The sequence below is a fragment of the Gastrolobium bilobum genome, unplaced genomic scaffold (assembly GCF_033153095.1).
Source record: "Gastrolobium bilobum isolate Gb01-03AN ecotype WA unplaced genomic scaffold, APGP_CSIRO_Gbil_v1 utg63927, whole genome shotgun sequence".
Classification (NCBI taxonomy): domain Eukaryota; kingdom Viridiplantae; phylum Streptophyta; class Magnoliopsida; order Fabales; family Fabaceae; genus Gastrolobium; species Gastrolobium bilobum.
This window is the reverse complement of record NW_026899251.1, coordinates 56679-79355: the sequence shown is the minus strand read 5'-3', so window position 1 is coordinate 79355 and position 22677 is coordinate 56679. Positions and strand designations below refer to the sequence as shown.

The window sequence follows — 22677 nt, the reverse complement described above, 5'->3', positions numbered from 1 at the left end:
ATAACATGTCATATAGAATAGGAAGATGTCATATTGTTGGAAGGCCCAAAATAACAATATTAGTTTTACAAGTATCTTGCCCATCGTAAGCCTTGTAAAGATAGCTAATGGATTGTTAAACAATAAACGAATAGTAATTATTAGAATCTACTAGCGCTATATCTGTTTGTTGTTTTTTTTTTCGAGTTTGTAAATAATGTGTGTGATTTTATTTTCAGAAAAATGTCTTCATTCAATCCTTTAGCTACTATTTTGAGTCAAAAACAATGGATGGTACAAACTACAAACAATGGAAAACAAATCTGGATATTGTTCTTCAATATGAAAAGCTCAATTTTGTTCTGACCACCCCTATACCGGCGCAGCCTGCTGAAGATGCGCCTGAGGCAACAAAGGCCCAATTTCAACAGGAGAAGGAGAAATAGGAGAACGCAAATGTGGCAGTTCGCTGTTACATTTTAGCCAGTCTTGCCAATCACCTTCAGGAGCAGGTAAACATGGTTGAGAGTGGAGCAGCTATGCTCCAGACTCTTGATGGCATGTTTGCTACATCTAGCAGCTCTGCTAGGCAGATTGCGCTGAATGCTGTCACTAAGACAGTAATGTCTGGAGGAAGTGTGCGGGATCATTGTTTGTCAATGATTGCAAACTTCAAGAAGGCTGAGGATCATGGGGTCAAGTTTGAACAAGAAGTAAAAGTTGACCTTCTCTTGCAATCATTGCCTGAATAATTCACTCAATTCAAGATGAATTATAATATGAATAAGATGAATCTTAATCTTACTCAACTGATGCACGAGCTTGAGAGTGCTGAACAGTCTCTAGTCAAGCAGAGCAATGCATTTTATGCTGGTGAAAGTTCTGTGAAACCTAAGGGGAAACCCAAGGGGAAGAACAAGAACAAGAAAAAGAAGAAATCAGGTATTCCAGTTGCCAAACCAGTTGCAATGAAGCAACCGAAAGGTAAGTGCTTCAAGTGCGGACAAAAGGGGCATTGGAAGAAAAATTGCCCACGCATGAATCAGCCAGGTATGGGTAATTTACATGTGATTGAGGCTTGTTTAGTGGAGAATTACAATGATAAATGGATCATTGATTCAGGAGCCACTAACCATGTTTGTTACTCTTTGCAGTGGTTCAAACATAGCTTGCCTTTAAGCGAAGGACAAAGAGTTTTGAAGCTTGGAAATGGGGAGCTTGTGTCTGCACTGGCAGTGGGACAAGTTATTTTATCTTTTAATAATTGCAGAACTTTGGTTTTAGAAGACTGTTTATTTATTCCGGATTTTAAGAGGAATTTAATTTCTGTTAGTTGTTTGATTAAACATGGTTTAACAGTTCAGTTTAATTCCTCAGTTTCAATAAGGAGTTCATCTTCTTTTATTTGTTCTGGCGTAATGTTTAATGGTCTTTATTTCCTTAGTCCTGTACCCTATGAAGTTTATCATGTTGAATTAAGAGATGTTGAGCATATCAACTCATCAAAGAAAAGAAAAGTTTCCAATGAAACTTATCTTTGGCATTTGAGGTTGGGTCACATTAACTCAAACAGGATACACGGTTTGGTTAAAAGTGGGATCTTAAAATCCCTGAACTTTGAACCAATACCAGTATGTGAATCTTGTTTAGAGGGTAAAATGACTAAGAGATCTTTCAAGGCCAAGGGAAATCGTGCCACACATCAGCTGGAATTGGTGCATACTGATGTATGTGGACCAATAAATGTCCAGGCCAGAGGCGGGTATCAGTATTTCATCATATTCACTGATGATTACTCTAGATTTGGACATGTGTACCTGATGCGTCATAAGTCTGAAGCTTTTGGAAAATTCCAAGAGTTCAAGGCTGAGGCAGAAAAACATCTTGGTGTTCAAATTAAGACTCTTCGGTCTGATCGAGGGGGTGAATACCTATATGGAGAGTTCAGGTCTTACCTGACCCAAGAGGGGATAGTTTCACAATTATCTTCTCCAGGGACACCCCAGCAGAATGGAGTCGCTGAAAGGAGAAATAGAACCCTTTTAGAGATGGCAAGATCGATGCTCAGTTATTCACCTTTGCCTGATTCATTCTGGGGATATGCCTTAGAAACTGCTATGTACCTTTTGAACTTGGCTCCATCAAAATCTGTTCTAAAGACTCCAATAGAATTATGGAAAGGGTGTAAGCCCAGCTTGAACCATATTCGGATTTGGGGTGCTCCGACACATGTCTTACAACAGAAGCCAAATAAGATGGACTCTCGTACAAAAGTGTGCATGTTTATAGGCTATCCTAAAGGAACCAGAGGCTGGTTATTTTATAGTCCGAAAGAAAAGAAGGTTTTAGTGAGTACACATGCGACTTTCTTAGAGGAGGACTATATGGAAAATCACTTGCCGAGGAGTACGGTTATACTTGATGAGCTAGACTCGGATCAAGTTTCGCCTCAACCTCAAGGGGTTCCAGCTTTTATTCCTGTATTTGTTCAAAGAGGGGAAAATATGCCTGTAGTTTGAACATACGCAGGAACCAGAGACAGAACCAGAAGTTCAGCATGATAATCAACAAGTGGAGTTACCACTTGTAGAAGAACAAAATCATGAAATGGTTTATCCAGAAATAAATGAGGGTCCTCCTCAAATTGTTAACCCACCAGACTTGAATCATCCTGTAGATGCTCAGCAACAAGTGCAGCACAGTCGTAGTGGGAGATTGATTCGTAAACCAGCAAGATATCTCTTGTTGGGTGAATCGAGTCAAGATGTCATCATTGAGAATGATGATGATCCCACTAGTTATGACAAGGCACTAGAAGATGTTGATGCTCAGGAATGGCTTGAGGCTATGAGTCGTGAAATGGATTCTATGTATTCTAACTCAGTTTGGTCTCTTGTAGATGCACCAAAAGGGGTAAGACCCATTGGGTGTAAGTGGATTTACAAGAGAAAGAGAGGATCAGACGGAAAGGTTGAAACCTTCAAAGCTAGATTGGTGGCGAAAGGGTACACCCAAATAGAAGGTGTGGATTATGAAGAAACCTTTTCGCCGGTTTCCATGCTCAAGTCTATCCAGATTCTCTTATCTGTTGCAACAAATCTTGATTATGAGATTTGGCAAATGGATGTCAAAACTGCTTTTCTAAATGAAAATTTAGAAGAGGAAATCTATATGCAGCAACCAAAAGGGTTTATAGCCAAAGGGCAAGAAGAAATGGTATGCAAGTTGCAAAGGTCCATTTATGGACTTAAGCAAGCATCCAGATCATGGAACATCAGGTTTGATCAAGCCATTAAGTCTTATGGTTTTGAGAAAAGTCTTGATGAACCATGTGTGTATAAAAGGATTCAAGGTAATGCAGTATCTTTTCTGGTACTTTATGTGGATGATATATTCCTTATCGGAAATGATACAGAGGTATTGTTAGGCATAAAGACCTGGCTGAGCAAGCATTTTGATATGAAAGATCTGGGGGAAGCCAATTATATTCTTGGTATTAAACTCTTGCGAGACCGGAAGAATAGGGTTTTGGCATTATCCCATGTTAATTACATCGACAAAATACTTGCCAGGTTCAGCATGGAGAATTCCAAGAAGGGAATTTTACCTTTTAGGCATGGTATTTATCTCTATAAGGAGCAATCTCCTAAAACTCCTGAGCAGAGAGAACGCATGGGTAGAATACCTTATGCTTCGGCAGTAGGTAGTCTCATGTATGCTATGCTTTGCACCAGACCAGATATCTGCTATGCAGTGGGAGTAGTAAGCCGGTACCAATCCAATCCTGGAGAGGAACACTGGGTAGCGGTTAAACATATACTCAAGTACCTACGGAGAACGAGAGATTATATGTTGGTCTATTCTAGTGGGAGTTTTGAAACCGTTGGTTATACGGACTCAGATTTCCAAGGAGATATTGACTCAAGAAAGTCCACCTCGGGATATGTGTTCACTCTTAATGGCGGTGCCATTTGTTGGAGGAGTGTCAAACAATCATGTGTGGCTGACTCTACCACAGAGGTTGAGTATGTAGCTGCTTCTGAGGCTGCAAAGGAAGCCGCATGGTTAAAGAAGTTCCTAACGGACCTTCAGGTGATACCAGGTGTTAGTCGTCCCATCACACTTTACTGTGACAACAGTGGGGCAGTAGCACAGTGCAAGGAACCAAGGTGTCACAAAAGGCAAAAGCACATAGAGAGGAAGTACCACTTGATCCGAGATATCATTGAGAGAGGAGACACAGTGGTTGCCAAGATAGCATCAGATGATAACCTTTCTGACCCTTTTACTAAGAGTTTGCGTGAACGTGTGTTCGAGAGGCATGTTACATCTATGGGTCTTGGGAGGATTCCAGATTTGCTATAGCTTTAGGAGTTAATTTTTCACTTCGTTATTTTGTGTTTTTTTTTAGCAAGACATTATGGCTTTGTTATTTTTCTGAATGTTATAAATGAGGTATTTTTCATTTGTATGGCACACTATTTACAAACTCTAAGGTCCGGATCAATTGTGGAGTATATGACCATATGGATACGTTCATGGAAGACATGGTCATAAGTTCTCACAATTGATGAATAGGTTCACAGCTATTAAATTAAGTTGGGCACTTTATTTAGGCTGCAATGTTTTATGAGATGATTTTGTCCGAATCATTATAAAATATTGGTGTGAGTTAATCATTACATTGAAGGGATCAAGGAGAGATTTGATTAAGGTTGTTCTTTCTGTCATAAGGAATCAAATTTCCAGATAACTATAGTTATGTAATTGCCCTTAATCCTGTGTTTATTTTAAATAAATAATTAAATAGTCTTCATTCTTTGATTTACCAACGGGTGATGTCCGATCTTTTGACGGCTAATAACTCGGTGTTTTGGGAGTGAGATTGTTTGATTATCAGTATTTATGAGATAAACAACAAGGAATTTATAGGAAATGTCCCCTTGATATATTTCGGTACTTGGATATTAAAGACACTGGCCAATGCATGTAATCCATTAGAGAAATTATCAAAGTCAAGGGAATAAATAATTGATTGGGTTACAGAAAACTAATCAATGAATTATAGATATTCTATAAAGGGGCAATGCATATTAATGTTATAAATGTCATTATTCTTGGAGTTCACGTTCGGGTTTTTAGTGGAGTAGCACTGAATTAGATAATCTTGTAAAGATTATCAGGAGCCTTGATCAATGACAAATGGTAGGTCCCCAGGCTAGCTCGAGACAAGGGATGAGGTATATTATCAGATGATGATAGCTTATGGGCTACATGGTCTTGGGTTTACGAACTCAAGTTTGTATATTAAAGAGCAAGTGGGATATTGTTGGATATATGCTCTTTTGGTCACTAAAGTCCTATTGGGCTTCAGTGACACTTGAGCCCATGAGGCTTAGGGTTGAGTTATGTCTAAGACCTAAGATATATATTCATAGTTTTCTCCTCCTGTGCCTCCAAGGTGAACAGATCATCAGAAACAAACCCAAGAGGCAGACGTTCATCATCTGAACGGTTGCCCACACAACCATCTCATCCTCCTCAAGAGATAGTCTGGAAGATCGATCATAGAGGGAACAACTATTGTTCGTGGTCACACAACTACGCCCTTCCAGGTAATCAAAACGATGAAGGTTAATCTTTTCCCTCGTCGTGTCGGTTCGATGCGCTTCCGCGTTTCTGATGATATACCCACAGGATGAACGTGACCTCTTTTTTGTTATTTCTGGGACCAATTTGTCCCTTTTTTTACTGCTAAGGACTGAAAATGGCTTCGTGGATATTGCCAGGGACTAAAAGGGGTTTTTACTATATATATATATATATATATATATATATATATATATATATATATTTTAACTTCTCTTTTCTCTTATAAATTAAAAGTTAGGACAAACATGTTTTTAGCTATTATAAGAAAAGTGTACTTAAGTGTAAGTTTTCCCCACTCAACCTCAATTTTTTAGTTTTCATCCTTGTTATGTCTTAAATAGTAAGAAAGCGTGAAGAGGTCTTAAAATCTGATTAAGCAATGACAGACTATCTTATTACTTTGTCTAAATTAATGTGAATATTGTTTCCTTCATTTTTTTTCATAAAATTTTCTTAACGCTGCCATTGGTGGAAATGCATTTGCAGCCTAATGATCAACTGACCGGTGACTGTCTGTTAGATGTAACATCAGGCTCAACTAACTTTCACATATTCTCCAAAATTTGATGATCAGTAATATGGGGTTGCAAATGCAAACGTATGTATCCTGCGGGCACTTTCTTGCCTCTGTAAAATGACAACGAACATCACATAACTAAAATAAAAAATGGCACAATTGATAAGTGAGTTGTCTCCAAGAAACGAAGCCACTCCAAGAAATGACCTCAAATGATTTAATTCACATTCATGAATTAATGTCTTGAACAAGAAAAAGGGAATCTTTAATTAAATCTTTGTGGGACAAAGCCACTCCAAAAAGGGTCGAGGAGGTGGTTGGGTAGTTGATTGCATCAGAGGGCTAATCAATCATTATCGTGGAAATGGTCCTACGTGGAGCTCTTTTTTCCAAATACTTGGGATCAATAATTTAGTCACCCTACCCAATTTTATTTTGAATTACTTAATAGGATTTACAAATCTAAAGTGATATATATATATATATACATACCTAACAGAAAACGGAAACGGATCTTAACTAGTAATTTTGTCAAAACTTAATTGAGTGTGATAAAATCTTAATAATACTTCATGCACAGTTGTAAAATGCACACTACGTAAAGGCCCTATAGATGCATAAAAAATTAACATGAAATTAATCATAATTAAATTATAAAATTTATATAAATATAAGATCATGCGTGTGACTATGTACAAAATTAATCATTTTAATATCGATACTTGTTATATTATAGAACTGTTGCATTCCAGCATCTTCTTTTTTTTCATTAATATTTTTTCCCTTATGAGTCCACAGTTTAAAGTCTCTAATAATGAAGATCAATTATGGGAGTGTAATGTCCAAATTAGTACCATGCTTCACGTGCAAGAGGGGGCACATGGCCGAGACAGACACCTCTGAATACGTGGCTGTGAGTGATAAGGCTACGCATGATGCACTGTTTAATCCATTGTTTTCATGAGCAGATTGAACTTAACCAATGTGATGTTATGTCAATGTCATGTATAACCGGGGTTAATCCCTCTAGTTAAGACAGCAAACTAAATTCATTCTAGAATGAAATTTGTACATATGATTAATGTTTTTTATAAAAAATAATTTTATTATATATATATATATATATATATATATATATATATATGTGAGATTTATATTTTTTTCTTCTCTTTATATGATCTCAAATACTTTTATATGAGTAGGAGATAAAATTATCTCCTATAATATGAGAAATATTAATCTTATATATATATATTATTGTCCTTTTCAATAAAATAAAATAAAAACAATTATTTTAACCCAACTTTTATTTTTTTAAATAAAAAAATGTATAAGAAGTATAATTTTTTTTGATTTATTATTTATCCACGAGAAAAATTATCTCTAGCAATTTAAGATTATGTCATTTTAGGAATGGAGAAAATTAATAAAGAGTATTTATATAAAATTCATATAAAGAAAATAAATTTCTTAAAATAACCTTTAGGAGGTGTTTGGCTCGCCGCTTTTTAAAAGAAACCTATGCAAATGTAAGAAGGATTCTTGAAATGAGATGTTTGGTTTAGGGTGATTTAGTGAGAAAGCTATCCATCCAATTTGCATGGGTTTTTAGATTTTGAAACGGAATGATAGGTTTATTTATTGTTGAGAAAGCGTTTTCGGAGGTGGGTTTTTGTTAAAAAGCTGGGTAATCTCACTGTTCACTCAAATTTTTCACTATATATTACCTCAAACCAAGCATACATTTCTTAAAAGTTACCTAATTTTCTCAGTAAAGTTTTTTCCCCATCAAACTATTTTTTTTAACATTTTCCTATCTATCTCACTTTATCTCACTTTCTTACCATTTTCGTATCAATTCTATTTCCCTAGTATTCAAAAAATTTCTCCTCAAACGCCCTCTTATTAATTTTTATAACTCCCAAAATGATTTAATTTTGATGTTACTTGAGATAAATTGGTAGATAAACGATAAACTCAAGTTTTTTTTATTTGAATATATTATTTCTTTTCCCAAAAAATTTGCCCCACTCGTCGTGTGCACATGGCAAACTAAGGTGTTTTTTTTTGGGAGCAAACATTGCGAATAGCATCACTCCCCGAATATAAAGTTGAAGAAAATTCGTTGTTGGCTTGTAAACTGATAGCCCTCTCTCCTGCACGAGCTCAACCACCGCACGTGCTTGCACTCACACACACACACACTGAGAAAGCATGGCATCCATGAACAACCCACTGGTGTGTGCACCACTAGAATGTGAAACTATGGAAGAAATGGAAACTTCCATGGAAAAGGCAAAATCAGAAGGTGCAAATATTGTTGAACTTTGCATTGATGCCGTATCACACTTTCACATTTCTCAGGTTGAGAATCTCATAAAGTTAAGAACTCTGCCTGCAATTGTGTCTTTCAGGTGCGTTTTGTTTTGAACTTCCCATATAGAATAGTTCTTCTAACTAGCAATGTATGATGTTGATGTATCAATGAACTTCTCCCAGCTAAAATATAATGATATACAATATAATCATATAATGATATAACTAAACAGACACAAAGACATAATGATATCCCATTTCAGAATATTTTTGTTGAGATAAAATGCTTCTAGAGTTCTGCTCTCTCTTTTTTGGTAACATGCTTTTTAAGTACTTTTAATTTACATTAGTATTTCGTACGTTCTTCGATTCCAGTGTTATATATTAAGTACGAACTAACTACAAAAAAAGAGAGAGTAAGAACTAATTGATATTTAATGGTGGATCTAAACAATTTTCTAAAGGGGCTAAAAAAAATTCCCACATAGTGGGGACCCAAATTTTTTTTTTATAAACAATTACATATAAAATCAAGATTTTTTTTTTAACAGCTGACAGTACTGAAAAATGGGTACAAGCAACATTCTTCCATCTTCTTGTTTTTCACTTTGAACAAAAAAATAGATATTTAATACTGGGAATTCAAGTGTAATTGGTTGGTTAAAAATGGACTAAATAATATCAATGAACACAATGTCCTAAGATTTGTAATTAAAATGTGGTGTCAAGTTCTGTTGCAGTGGATTATCACTTAGCTCATTAATGATGGTCTTTGTTTGTCTAGGGCTTGAAACTCATATTTGAAGGAAAAAATAATATAAATTTAAGTATAGATAATGAAGTCTTAAATTAGTTAGGAATGAATTAAATGAGGATCACATGAATAAAAGGATACATAAATTTAATGTCTTATGATTTTTGGTTGAAATGTAATATCTATTATAAATTGTCAGTTAACACATTAATGCGTGTATGATAGTTACCTCTTATTTGGACACCCAAGCTCCAACATATATATGTTTACTTTTGATGGTTGAATAATGAATTTGATCTGTGATAACTGACAAGTAACCAGGTGTAAAAACTTTGGTAGAAAGCTGATAAGTAATAAGTTAGCTTGGCAATATCTAAAAGTATGGTGTATATATCATAGTACGTTGTTGCCATTAATGTTGTGGACAACAATATTGTGTACTACCCTTGGTATGTTGATTAATAGATTAGCTTATGCCCGTACTTTTATCAAGTGACTCTAACGGTACACATTTCTGCCACATGCTAATGGGGCCACATTTGATGCCATTTTAAACCGTGGAACAGTTCTACTTCTATATTGCAGTTTTTTTAACTGTAAAGAGTAGTAAAGGCACCACCAGTTCAAACAAAATTTTAAGTATTATTATTATTATTCTTACTAAAGATCTGCATTCATCATGTTACATGACACACAAAATTTTTCTACACACACAATATTTTATGGAGCCTGTACTTTTTGAAGCACAAAAAAAAAAACTAACGCACGCAAAACAAATCTCTATAACATTATGTAAAGAATCTTGGGATACACCACTCCAAAAGCTAGCTCAAAAGATGGGAGTGTCCAAAGCCTTATAAACTCCACATTAGTTGCACATACAACCAATGTGGAACTATATATCTCAACACATTACACAATCACTTTTTTTACAACATAACTCTTATAAAACCCTTATTATTATTATTATTATTCACTATATCTTTCTCGTGAATAGGTCTACATCCTACTTATTTATTAATAATGTGATATCTTTTGTTTCACTAGAATCATTTCTTCCTGAATTATTACTTGATTCCAAAAAATTGGTTAAATCATGATCCACATGGGTCTGGACTGGACTAAAATAAGTAGTAGCTATAAAAAAGAAGATATTTTTCGTCGAGAGCCAAATTATTATATTTTTACGTGCTGATAAAATTTAGGTGATGAGGAATCTTACTTTGTTGGAGATTGCGACGTTGGTAAGATCGGACACGTGGAGAGAAAGATAGAGTGAAGTGACTACACTATTGCTAACTAGTCATTAGAGAATCAATTAATTTATGTTAAAATTTTACATAATCTTATGATATAAAATTTTTATATTTATCTCTTATAAACATTAGTATAAGAATCAAATAGCCAATTATGTGATAATGGGTTACCATACAGAGGCTACTAGTTTGAAGTGATATTTGCTTCCGTTGTGATTAACAGCAAGGCTACATGCTTAGAAGTAATGAGAGTGGCACTCGAATTAGAGGTGGAATTTATTGAAGTGGATTATAAGGTACTCTTCCATTCCAATTTTTTTTTTCCTTCCATATTTTAGATTTTTAACATTTTCTGCATCTAATCTAACATTTGTCAGTTTTCATTAACTCATTTTCATTTTATTTTTAAAAAAATAATAATAAACTTGTTTTAAAGAGTGTTCTCTAATCCTAGAGTAAGTGTCATAAAAAAGCCAGAAAATAAGAATACAGTAAAAATAATAAGAAAGTTACACGAGATTATCATTTCAAAAAAATAAAAAGATAGAGAACGTTATATATATATATATATATATATATATATATATATATATATATGGAAAAATATATTCTTATGTTGTAGGAGAGAATTTCCTACACATACATCGATTTCCGTATTACTTTTTATTTTTTTTCTATAGTGGATGAGTCCCACACATGATTATCTCTATTGCATGAGAGAGTTATCTCCTATTGCATGAGATTAATAAAGCCCAATATATATATATTAAATATTTTTTAAGTATTAAATTATTAATTCTATTACAATATTATGAAATATTTCTTATATTGTAGGAAATAAATTTATCTCTTACACATATATAAAAGTGTACGTAGCTCGTATGAGAAAAAAAAAGAAAAAAATATATAAATCACATACTTTTATATTTATAAAAAATAAATTTATTTTCTATAAATAACAAATAACAGCCGGTTTCGAAACAATGAAACTTTTATAGGACCATTGAATATGCAGTTGTTGATCTGTAGGCATCATGTCGCATAATAGGCACGTGAAACGTTGACCTACAATTATGTATGCCAGCATGTCTTTTTTTTTTTTTAAGTACAAACCAGCATGTCTTTTAAAGTTACCGGAAAAAGATTGTTTGTAATTAAAAAAAAAGATTAAAAATAATTATTATAGTATTATTTTTAATTTATCTTTATAAAAGAATAATTTAATTTTTATACGTAAAACTACTTTTTTTTTTTTGGTATTTGAAGCGAATCAGAACTCCCGGTGTCCTCACGGGTTTAACTCTTTGAGTCGCCTATGAGACTAATCCAGAGTTCAGGTGCGAGTCTAAGGATTACGGTACTTATGCCCCTCCCCAGATGGTGTTGGTGGAATTCGAATCGAGGTCCTCTTCCACCACTCAGTCCCCATGCTATCAACTGAGTCACCACACTTGGGTTACGTAAAACTACTTTTAATATAGAACTCATTGTTTATTATCGTTATAATATTGCGAGGATTGCATGAGCTTATTATGGAATATAAGAATTAAATTAAAAATTACAATACGTATAAAGATTAAAAATATTATATTTCTGATCCTTATATATAATACTCATTTTTAATTTGATTTACATGCATCGATATGTTATAACTCGTTTTAATTATCAATCCTCACACTTTTATTATTATGTCAATTGTTGATATTTTTCGTCAACAATTATCAATCCTCACTCTTTTATTTTAAAGTAAATCCCCAACCCTAACGCAAGACATATTCCTTACACAAGTTAAATCAATGGATAAAATTATTTTACCCATGTTCTCACTTTATAAAATTTGCGCAATTCATTTTTTTCGTGAGGGTACTATGTTATAAAAAAATAATGAACATTGTTCCTTTTTTTTTTTTTTAAAAAAAAAGGAATGTTTCAAATAAAGAGTGTTTTTCTAAGAAATCATCAATAATAGAAAATGTGTCTTGGGATCATATTGAGTTCCCATACTATATGATATTTGATCTTCAATTGAATATTAAATAATTATGATCAATGTCTAGTAGTTTAAAGCAACCAACACGAGCATGAGGATAATCATATAGCCAATTCTGCGTGAAAGAACAATGCAATCAATTAATTCTATAGTTTTCTTCCGTTCGCTAAAAGTTTTTTCCCTTAATCATTATCAATTCGAGCCACTAATGAAAATTTGATTGAAAATTTAGTTTCATAGTGGTTGGGGTTTTAATGCTTCAATTTGTTCTGAGTTCCAACACAGTTTCAATTCAAACAAATTTTTCAGATGGCTTGTGAGGTCAGCGTTTGGGAATATAAAAATCAGAATCCCAATAGCAAATTTATTGTATCAAGCTATGTCAATGGAGGGAACCTGTCAGCTGAGGCACTAGGGGATCTGATTGCAGAGATGCAATTTACAGGAGCTGATGTTGTCAAACTCAAAATGGATGTGAATTATATAACAGATTTAGTACCAATTTTTCGGATGCTCACACATTGCCAGGTAACCATTTGACAAAAGTTGCACCTTGATTCCTGAAGCACTAAAATGCAATGCAACATATACAAATTAACTTAATAGAATAATTAAGCTGATCTTGCACGTTTAATACTTTGTATCTTGAAGTTAAGCAATTCCAATTTTTCTGTCTCCAGGTTCCCCTCATTGCTATTGCAGTAGGGAGCAGAGGCCTAATATGCCAATTACTGGGTCCAAAATTTGGTGGATTTTTGGTGTATGGATCTTTGGAGGGAAAACCCATACCTGGCTTGCCCACTCTAGTGAGCCTTAAGCATGTTTATAAATTGGAATATGTGAATGCAGATACTAAAGTTTTTGGTCTCGTTTCAAATCCAGTAGGCCATAGTAAAGGGCCTTTTTTGCACAACCCTGCCTTTAGATTTGCAGGATATAATGGAATTTATGTGCCGATGCTTGTTGATGATATAAAAGAGTTCTTTAATACCTACACAGGCATGGACTTCGCTGGTTTCAGGTATGTAGGTACTTCAGGTGTTCTTCACATATTGATATAAGTGAAAATGGAAAGAGTGTGGAGGACAAAAAAATAAAAATAAAAAAGATGAAAATTGATTTTTCAAGACATGATACATTGTAAATTTTCAACCATCCCCCACTAAGTATTCAATTTTCTCTTCTTGCATGCAAAATCAAGAGAAGAAGAAAATTTCTTGCCTTGTGAAATTCTTTTATCCTTGGTTACCCTTATGAATATTGTGGAGTCAAATATTCCAGTTACGGAACCGAGTTTTGCAATTACATTAGAAAATCTTTCTTCTCTGTGGTAATGAAATAATCATGTTACTGAACATACAGTTGAAAATGCTTTAAAAGAAAGTTAATTAGTTGTTAGTTGTAAAACAGAAACTCCATAGTAAAGTAGAAGCTTCAGTGATGCTTGTTTTCTTTGTTCAATTTCTGCAGTGTTGGAATCCCACATAAAGAGGCAGCAATCAGTTGTTGTGATGAAGTCCATCCACTTGCCAAGGTTTGTTAACTGTCATCATTAGATGTGTATATCTCCTTAAATGACCTCTAGGAACAGAAATTAGGTGCTCCTTATTTTTGCTTCATATATGTTTTTTATGTATTTAAACCTATGTTTTTTAAGCTACAAGAACCAAAGTTCTTGTATGAGTTTTTCATACAAGCTTAAGTGAACTTAGTTTATGTGGAAGAAATCAAAACAAACCCCATTGGCGCAATAATTGTTCTTAATTAATTAAATCATTAAACAAATTTACTTGCTGATTGAAGTTATGTTTATTGAAGCATCTTCTTAAATGTGGTTCCTTTTTTCACGTAGTCTATTGGAGCTGTAAATACAATAATAAGGAGGCCTAATGATGGAAAGCTGATTGGTTACAATACAGATTGTGAGGCTTCAATCACAGCAATAGAGGACGCATTGAGAGGTAAATTGAGAATCAAAGTTTTTTCTCATCTTTTCAAAGTTGAATATAAGTATGTTTCTATATATTAAAGGTAAACATGAAGGATGTTATTCTTGCATCTTTGAGAAGGTATTGAACAACCAGAAATGGCCAAAAGGTCTTCCTGAAATGACTGGGGTCAAGAATAGATTTTTATAATCTTTTCTTTTTCTTTGGGTACAAGAGGAGAATATTTTCATGGTCAATGAAATCGTTAGAAGCCAGAACCACATAAAACATAAACAGAAGAAAAATAGTTAGAAGTCAGTGTTATTAAAAATGACAAATTAGCATTTGTTTGGGCTGAACAGGGAGGAAACATGTAAATGGGGAAGCATCACATACTTCTCCAATTGCTGGGAAAGTATTTGTTTTGGTTGGAGCAGGAGGTGCTGGAAGGGCACTTGCCTATGGTGCAAAAAGTAGGGGGGCTCGTGTTGTCATTTTCAACCGCAATTATGGTAATGTGATATGCTTTACTTTATCTTAAGAAGTTAAAGAGACCATTATCTTATTTAAAACAATCTCATTTCTTTGTTTGATAGAGAGAGCAAAAGCTCTTGCACATGCAGTTTCAGGGGAAGCTCTACCATACGAATTCTTGGATAGATTTTCCCCAGAAAGCAGGATGATCCTAGCAAATGCGTCTTCTGTGGGAATGGAACCAAATTCAAATGAAAGTCCTATAACAAAGGTTCTTTCTCTCACTCTCATTCATTGTAAAAATAAAAGAAGATACTTAATTTGATGTGCTTCATGGTTTATTAATGCTTACTTAGGGAGCCTTGAGATCATATGAGCTAGTGTTTGATGCTGTTTACACACCTAGAAATACAAGGCTCTTGCAGGAGGCTTCTGAGGCTGGAGCCATTGTGGTGAGTGGAGTTGAAATGTTCATTAGACAGGCTCTTGGCCAATTCCGGCTTTTTACAGGAGGATTAGGTACTAATCATCTTTAGCTTCCAAGCTTTTAACATCTTAAAATTTAATAAACAATGTATTCAGGCCTTTTTCTTATGCTATGCAGCTCCAGAAGATTTCATGCGCAAGCTTATTCTGGAAAAATTTTGATTTCTTCACATCATATTGAATCAGTAACAAGATATTGTCAACATCTATTTGTAACATTATATCTTGTTACTGAAACAATAAACATAAAGAGATGACCTTTTATGAATGGCAATCCATAGATCTCGTAGATCCTAAGAGGAAGAGGAGACTGAAGCATGCAGGTTTTACTGGTTCATAATATTGTTAAAGAAAGCTAAGCCGCTACAAAACTTCCATCCAATTGCACAAAATGAGCTGTGTTTTTTTTATGTAAAACATTTAATGTTGAATAAATAAAAATCAGTGTATAAATAAGCTGCTTTCTAACCTGGATCATGGCATGTTTTATACTCTCTTTTTTTTTTTTTTGTAGCTCTGCTGCATAGGGTATATCATTCAGTAATTTTTACAATCATCCAACTTCATGAAGAGACTGTTCTTCATTCTTGTCCTGTAATCAAACAATGTTTTAGCTTCATCACTCTTTCTTTCTAATCTATATTTTCGTTTTTTTTTAATCTACAATCAGACTTGAGGAATCCTAGCTGAGAGCCTTATATTGTCTCATTTTGCCTCCAGTGTGATCTCACATGCTATACTTGAATACGTTTAAAAGAGTAATCAGAAAGTGGTGTTTTTTAGCCATTGTCTTCACATTTTTCTAAGCATAAATTGCACAAACTTCTGCTGCACTTGATGTGGTGCAGGAAACTCAAAATTCTTAGAAGATGCAAGTAAAACCTCCATCCACAACCAAATTGTGCCCACTAACATACTTTGGATCATCAGATGTAAGACATAGTTCAGCATTAGCAATGTCATTGGGTTCGCAATTTGCTGAGCATCAAGATGTGGAATGGAAAGAGATGATATTCAACTGACTAGGACTTTATTGTTGGGTATTACTCATAATTCGCATTCAGATCCCACTCCGATGGGGTTGGGGGCAGCGTAAGCCTGGTGGGCTTGGGCCCATAAATAACTACTGTTGCTTAGGATTCCTAATCCCTTAGTCCATTCTTAACTAATGTGGGACTCCATCGGGGAGCTCGTGGCGGGGAGAAACAGCCAACCATGTGCTAAGTGAGCAACGACATCAAATAAGTTTAGACACTACAATCAAACCCAAAACCTTAAAGCATTAGATGTATAGTTCTTTCCGCTTATATAATACTCACTTAATTCATTCTTAACTAACGTGGGACTTCACCCACTCACACTTGGATTACTCAAAATCACTGACTGTGCATAGAATGGACCCAAATCCATTTGGAATCACTAACATGCGGCATGTTTGGTACCTGCCACAACCCCTCGTACATTTATGCTCATGACTTTGTCAAATAATGCTGGGAGGAGTGCTGCAGGCTACTCTTGCATTATTGTACATGATACCAAGCTGTTTGTATTCAGAAATGGCAAAATCGACATTACTTGATGTGTCTGACTCTTTAGTGACATTGCACGTTATGAAAGTAGCATTAGTTCCTAGCTCTTTTGCAGTCTCTTGCCCAAGTTTTGGATATAAGCAATAATGAATTTTGTTGTTGTAGCCTTTCCTAAGCCGCTTCCTGTCACACATGAAATGTGTTACTTTCTCACGTATCTTCTTAAACCATGCTAACAGCTATGCAAGTAATGCGCGCAAGTATACGCGACAACAAGTAATATAGGGCTTTTGTGAGTCCCAGTTATCGTTCCTACAAGGATCTTTGCGTTTTAACTTGAAATAAAAGGTAATTGCTAAAAGAACTAAAAATAAAAACAAATAAAATTAAATGCTACTACTATTCTCAACTAATGAACTGAAAATATTTTTGTGGAGATTTTCTCTTTTTAAAACAATGATTTAGTTGGTGACAGGTCTTTAACTACTGCCTAAAAAAAATTACTTACTTGAAAGACTTGCAAACTAATTTTTTTTAATGATTTTCTTTTAAATTTTAAAACAGAAAAATAATTTCAAATTTGGATAAAAATAACAAGTGACAAAAATTGGTTTTAAAACAGAGTTTGGAAGTGAGTTGGGTGTCAGTTTCCCCTTCACTCAAATCTCATTAGGATATTTTAATAGAAAACAAAAATTGCTTCCAGCTTAACGAAAATATTAAAGTAATTGTTGTTTCCCAACAACAATTTTCTTCCACTGACAACAGTGGCATATCCCTATGTCATTGTTGTCATAGGATCTTGAAGAACCATTTTCACAAGTTACATGGGGTAACTTCATCCCTGAAGCCATACCCATTGAGAGAGATTTTTCTCTCAACTTTCCATGTGCTCACAGTGGGGTCTAGTGTGAGTTATTTCCCAATAATCTCACACCACTAAGAGCTGACTATGTGTGATCATCACATAACAAACTCTGCAATAAACATGCACAGTAAACAAGCTGAAAAACAACCATGTAAACATTAAAACATCATCTAATAACAGTGAGTTCCGGGTACTTTTTTCAACCCAACTCTCAGAAAAATTAGCTCATCACCACAGGTTGATGAGCTAACATACAACAAGAGAACATGATAAAAACAGGAACTTTAAAATGTACGAAAACTAAAACTCAGGAGCTATCAACAGCCGATAGCCCTGGAACAGTGCTCATCAAAGATTACAAACAGAAAGTGCTAAGGAATGAAAAACAGAAAACCTAAAAATATTCTCCAAAGAGCAGAATAAAAATCAGCGAAGAGAAAAGAGGTAGGGAGAGAATGGAATGTCCTACAAATGCCTTTTTTCCTTTCTTTATAGCTGACTCCCAAATCACCTCCTCCAAACGTACGCTCCTTGCTCTAATCGATTGTGGGTGTCCCTTGCACGATTCAGCAACGCACCACAAAGGCAGCTCCAGCCACTAACGACTTCCAGCTCATCACTTGTTTGGATTTTTCTGTGTCATCAACCGAATCGGGTAGGGTTTGTGTGGGTTGATCCGATTCAAAAACTGAACCGTGATGGAAGGCTAGGGTTCTTGTCTAGGGTTTAAAAAGCAGATGGTGTTTCGGTTTATTTGCTCGATTCCAAGAAGAAACCGTGATGGATGGTGAGGGCTTGAGATGGATTTAGTTGATGGTGGGTCTGTGCTAGGGTTTATTTTTTCTCTTTCTCACGATTCTGATTTATCTCTTTAGTTTCTTTTCTTCCCTTCTTTTCTTCTTTTCTTCTTTTGGGCCGCTGATTTAGTTGCCTCTGGCCCAACTCTCTTCTTTCCTTCTCCCTTTTTCTGACTTGGGCTTCTCTCACTTTGCTTTCTTCTTTCTTCAAGTTGGGCTTTTGCATCAGCTTTGTTTCATCCGGCCCATTCTTCCTTCATTAGTTTCTCTTCTTTTGTCACTTCACTGACTTGGACTGGTAAAACTTCAGCCCACAGCTTCTTTGTTTCTTGTCTTTTTCATTCTTTTTGCTTTACTTGGATAAAATGAGTAATTGGGCCTGTAAGATACAAAAACAACTCATTATCACTTAAAATCAGAATATTTTATTTTTATGCAATATTTGGGGTTTTTATTAACAAAGATATTCTTTTTATTCCTATTTTCACATCAAATCACATGTTCAAAGTCACAAATCATGGATTTATCATCCACCATATGAAATGTGTATTAATGACCTAAATAACAAAGATGGTCTAGACAGCAAATCAAGTATAAGTGCAAAATCAACTTTGTTCTCGCGAAAATCACTTTCATTATAATACATGACTTTAGTGACTTCGAGCTTATACCTCTCGGTTCAGATAAAAAAACAATATAAAATTCTAAAGCCATTTTCTTTATCAAAGTATTTCAGTAAGAGAAAATTGATTAGAGAGCTTTACTTGCAATTGAAGTGGAAAGTAAAGTACAACTTGCAATACTTATTTTTTTAATCATCATACGGAGAAATTTCGTTAACGGGTATGAAGTTATAATATGATTAAATTTTGTTAGCCAATATTCCCCCGTTGGAGTAAGACTGTAAGTTGCAGTTGAGATCGTTAGAGCATAACAGGAGTATAAAAATGCACGTGACAACATCTTATTTGTCATGTATTGGCTCACTCTAAAAGAACAAAAACGGGGCATTCCGAGAATTGAACTCGGGACCTCTCGCACCCTAAGCGAGAATCATACCACTAGACCAAATGCCCGTTTGAAGTTTTTGTTGTCTCATTTTAATAAAACTCTTAGTTTTGAATTGCGAAGAGCAAAACAAATACATTAATTAAACATAAAAATCAGTGTTTTTTTTTTTAAATAATATGAAATTCTGTCCTTTCAAGTAAGAAAAAGAGATACACAATAAAAATCATGAATAAGAAAATGAGAGATTTTTTTTAAATTAAATTTTAAACAAAAAATAATAATTTTAATTAAAATAACCATTCTTTAGTTTAATGTGGAAGACCACATGCAACATACTCGTCTTACAGAAATACGCACGTAAGAAGCAAATATAACGGGCAAGTTCTGTTTCTGGGGATTGAATATGAAATCATTGATTAATTAAACCTTATCCTGATGAGAATGTTGGCTTGGCTAATTAGGAGCTAGTGTCATGCAAATGAAGATGTTAGATGGATACAGGCAATTTCAGGAAACCGAGCTCTCCCAGAACACCATGGCGCCCCAAGTTCCCTTCAAACCCGGGTAGAAAATCTCAACGGAATATAAGTAATTTTTGTTTATATATAATTATTGTAATTCAAATCATGTATCTCCATGAATCGTTATTATTTGACTTACCATGAAGTAATTGTTTCTAGCGTATTTCATGAATTAACTAACTTTTGAAGGATATCATCCTATGCTTCTTCAAGTGGACAAAGGAACTACAATTGATGCTCCAAGATTTTTATTTTTATTTTGCAGCATGACATCTGATACACTTCAGGAAAACAAAATTGAGTGATTCTGCATGCAATTCTTTTAGCAGATTCTGAAACAATTGCACTGGATATGAATTCTGTCCCAAACTCGAAGTGCCAACTAAGTGTATCACTGATAAAGCTTGGATTAAAAAATATTATTGCAGAATAAAAACTATCAACAAGCCATGTCAGAAATTTCTAAGCAATAAGCACTTCAATATGACTCTTTCATCCAGGACCAAAAAAGTAACTCATTGAACTATTTTCCCGCATTGAAGCTGCTTGACATGATACGTACCAATAATCTAAGTATATGATTGCTATATATATAATATGACCAAACATGGCAAGTGAGAGTCCTCATTTGACTACAGCTGGCAGGGAGAGTAGAAATAGTTCTAGTCATAAGACTCCGACAGAGATAGAATGATGCCCCAGAGAACTGCATAACAGAAATAAATAAAATATAAAAGAATGTTGATCAGTTAAATCCAATGAATGCTTGAATCCCTGCAAATACTATGCTTTCACCTAAGTTACCGATTGAAAATAGCAAAGAATAAGGCAACGGAATTTAATTAAACAAGTATTGGATTAGAGTAAAATTCAAAATAACATAACATACCAGTTTGACCAGGTCAGTGATTGCCATCAGGTGCTTGAGCATTAGCATTGTAATTATCATAACCTCCAGATGCTGGTGCGGACGGATTAGCTTGATACATTGCCAATGATACCATAGAGGGAGCACCATTGGAAGCTGGTGCTGCAGTGCTTCCAGGAACTGTTGGTGGGGGAGCTAATGAAGGGGGCCTTGGTATAGCATTTAGTTGACCTGGTATCTGGGGAGCACCAGGTGGAGGAACCATTGGTGGCATGGTTGGTGCAGAAACATATCCTGTGAACTCCAATTGAAAACCACTTACATCAGATATGCAGCAGGAATAAAAGGACCGATTCATAATGCTTGAACTGGGCTACCCAATTTTCTACAACTTTTGGCACGATATAGAAGGTTAATGTTTTAAAATCATATATTAAAAAGAAAATTCAATGGAAGTTTTATGAGTCGCGAAACGAGTGCGGCGAGAACAGATTCACCTGGTGCACCAGGAACCGGTCTAGGCAAGAGAGGTCTGACACCCGGCATTGGTGGTTGACTTCCAGGTACTTGAGTACCAGGAATAGGCAATCTTGGTGGTGGCAATACAGGAGGAAGGTTTGGCCTCTGAACCACTAAATGATTATAACCCACACCAACCTGCTGAAATGCCGCAGCTTGACCAAGATGTTCTTTGATTCTTTGATCAATCAAACTTTGGGTTTGTTGCTCTTCAAATTGTTGATAATACAACCTCACATTCGCCTGAAGTCATGAAAAAGTATCACACGTCATGAAGATGATGCAGATTGTAGAGCACTTAATTTAACTAGAGAGAAAATTTCACAGTACCTTGTGTTTGTAACCCGCGTTATGCTGTTTTCTAACAGATGGCTGCAATATGACACAAACAAAGTTAACAACATATATATATATGTTATGAAATTACACTAAACGTGAGAATCCACCATAATAAGTGATACATTTAAGATATAGTTCGAACTTGCATATTATTACAAGAAAAGGAGAACATTGGAAAAATTTAATCTTTCTTGCTGGCTATGACTATAAACGAAACAATTGGCGAGAGAAACAACTTACAGAATCGTGGGTCAAATAGGTATCGCAGTAGTCACAGTAGTACCTGCAATGCAAATTCGATAAAAAAAATGTAATTAAATGCCGTCGATTTTCGTTGAAATGTGAAATATAAAGGTATTGTTAGTCCTTTAACAGCTAAGTTACTGTACCGAGGCATCGTGTTGATGGCTCCTCCAAAAAATACCCTAGCAACAGAGCGAATTATCAAAGCTTTCGAAGTAGAAAGTTAAAACCGTAAAAGCCTAGAAAACAGAATGAATTATGATAATACCTTGAGCTCGTTGTCCAGAATCAGAAATAAAATGAGGGGTGAAAGCTAGAAACAGTTGATTATGACACGAACGCTACACCCAAAGTGCAGAACTTTCTGGACTCAGCATCAGAGCTAACCATTTAATTTACTTGGGTTAATTGCTCTTCCTGGTGGTAATTTTTTCTCTTTTTGTGAAATCAGTTTTTTTTTTTTTATCTTATTTAAAAAGTTACATTAATATCGCTTTTAAAAAAACAAAAAAAAAAACCACGTGTATGTATCTACAGTACACTCTTAATTTTGTTTGGATGGGGTCCAAAATTAAGGTTTAATATCAAACACATATCCTCGTTCTCGTTTGTTCAACTCTGCACTACGGC

At 34.8% G+C, this 22677-nt stretch overlaps 3 protein-coding genes and 1 non-coding gene across 5 annotated transcripts; 2 read left to right on the top strand and 2 right to left on the bottom strand.

Annotated features, from left to right (window-relative positions):
* Positions 1 to 266: 266 nt before the first annotated feature.
* On the top strand, positions 267 to 731 carry LOC133288761 (uncharacterized). Its single transcript, XM_061486570.1, has 2 exons — positions 267 to 386; positions 492 to 731. The coding sequence occupies exons 1-2, from the start codon at positions 267 to 269 to the stop codon at positions 729 to 731; spliced, it is 360 nt and encodes a 119-aa protein (XP_061342554.1).
* A 7631-nt stretch (positions 732 to 8362) lies between these two features.
* Positions 8363 to 15605, top strand: LOC133288760 (bifunctional 3-dehydroquinate dehydratase/shikimate dehydrogenase, chloroplastic-like). The gene is made up of 10 exons (XM_061486569.1): positions 8363 to 8562; positions 10698 to 10770; positions 12774 to 12992; positions 13145 to 13485; positions 13935 to 13998; positions 14317 to 14425; positions 14755 to 14904; positions 14989 to 15137; positions 15223 to 15385; positions 15471 to 15605. Exons 1-10 carry the CDS (start codon positions 8363 to 8365, stop codon positions 15512 to 15514), a joined length of 1512 nt encoding a protein of 503 aa, XP_061342553.1. The 3' UTR covers positions 15515 to 15605.
* A 3945-nt stretch (positions 15606 to 19550) lies between these two features.
* TRNAP-AGG (transfer RNA proline (anticodon AGG)) lies at positions 19551 to 19622 on the bottom strand. Its single transcript has one exon. It is a non-coding gene; the product is annotated as a tRNA-Pro (tRNA).
* A 798-nt stretch (positions 19623 to 20420) lies between these two features.
* On the bottom strand, positions 20421 to 22433 carry LOC133288762 (U1 small nuclear ribonucleoprotein C). Of its 2 annotated transcripts, XM_061486572.1 has the most exons (7): positions 22316 to 22433; positions 22194 to 22229; positions 22045 to 22087; positions 21796 to 21837; positions 21444 to 21708; positions 20968 to 21240; positions 20421 to 20784 (listed from the first exon to the last, which is right to left on the bottom strand). In XM_061486572.1, the coding sequence occupies exons 2-6, from the start codon at positions 22199 to 22201 to the stop codon at positions 20981 to 20983; spliced, it is 618 nt and encodes a 205-aa protein (XP_061342556.1). In that variant the 5' UTR covers positions 22202 to 22229; positions 22316 to 22433; the 3' UTR covers positions 20421 to 20784; positions 20968 to 20980. The 2 variants fall into 2 exon arrangements, with proteins under 2 accessions (XP_061342556.1, XP_061342555.1); XM_061486571.1 differs by lacking the exon at positions 22316 to 22433 and having other exon boundaries at positions 20422 to 20784; positions 22194 to 22309.
* Positions 22434 to 22677: the final 244 nt, after the last annotated feature.

Bases quoted from the DNA above. Each gene is read 5' to 3' on its own strand.
- LOC133288761 (XM_061486570.1), top strand. From the start codon at position 267: ATGGATGGTACAAACTACAAACAATGGAAAACAAATCTGGATATTGTT. The intron at 387-491 runs GCAACAAAGGCC...CTTCAGGAGCAG, and splicing joins CTGCTGAAGATGCGCCTGAG to GTAAACATGGTTGAGAGTGG.
- LOC133288760 (XM_061486569.1), top strand. From the start codon at position 8,363: ATGGCATCCATGAACAACCCACTGGTGTGTGCACCACTAGAATGTGAA. The intron at 8,563-10,697 runs GTGCGTTTTGTT...TGTGATTAACAG, and splicing joins CCTGCAATTGTGTCTTTCAG to CAAGGCTACATGCTTAGAAG. The intron at 13,486-13,934 runs GTATGTAGGTAC...CAATTTCTGCAG, and splicing joins ATGGACTTCGCTGGTTTCAG to TGTTGGAATCCCACATAAAG.
- LOC133288762 (XM_061486572.1), bottom strand. The intron at 21,838-22,044 runs GTAAGTTGTTTC...GTCATATTGCAG, and splicing joins CCTATTTGACCCACGATTCT to CCATCTGTTAGAAAACAGCA. The intron at 21,241-21,443 runs GTGAATCTGTTC...TGGAGTTCACAG, and splicing joins ACCGGTTCCTGGTGCACCAG to GATATGTTTCTGCACCAACC.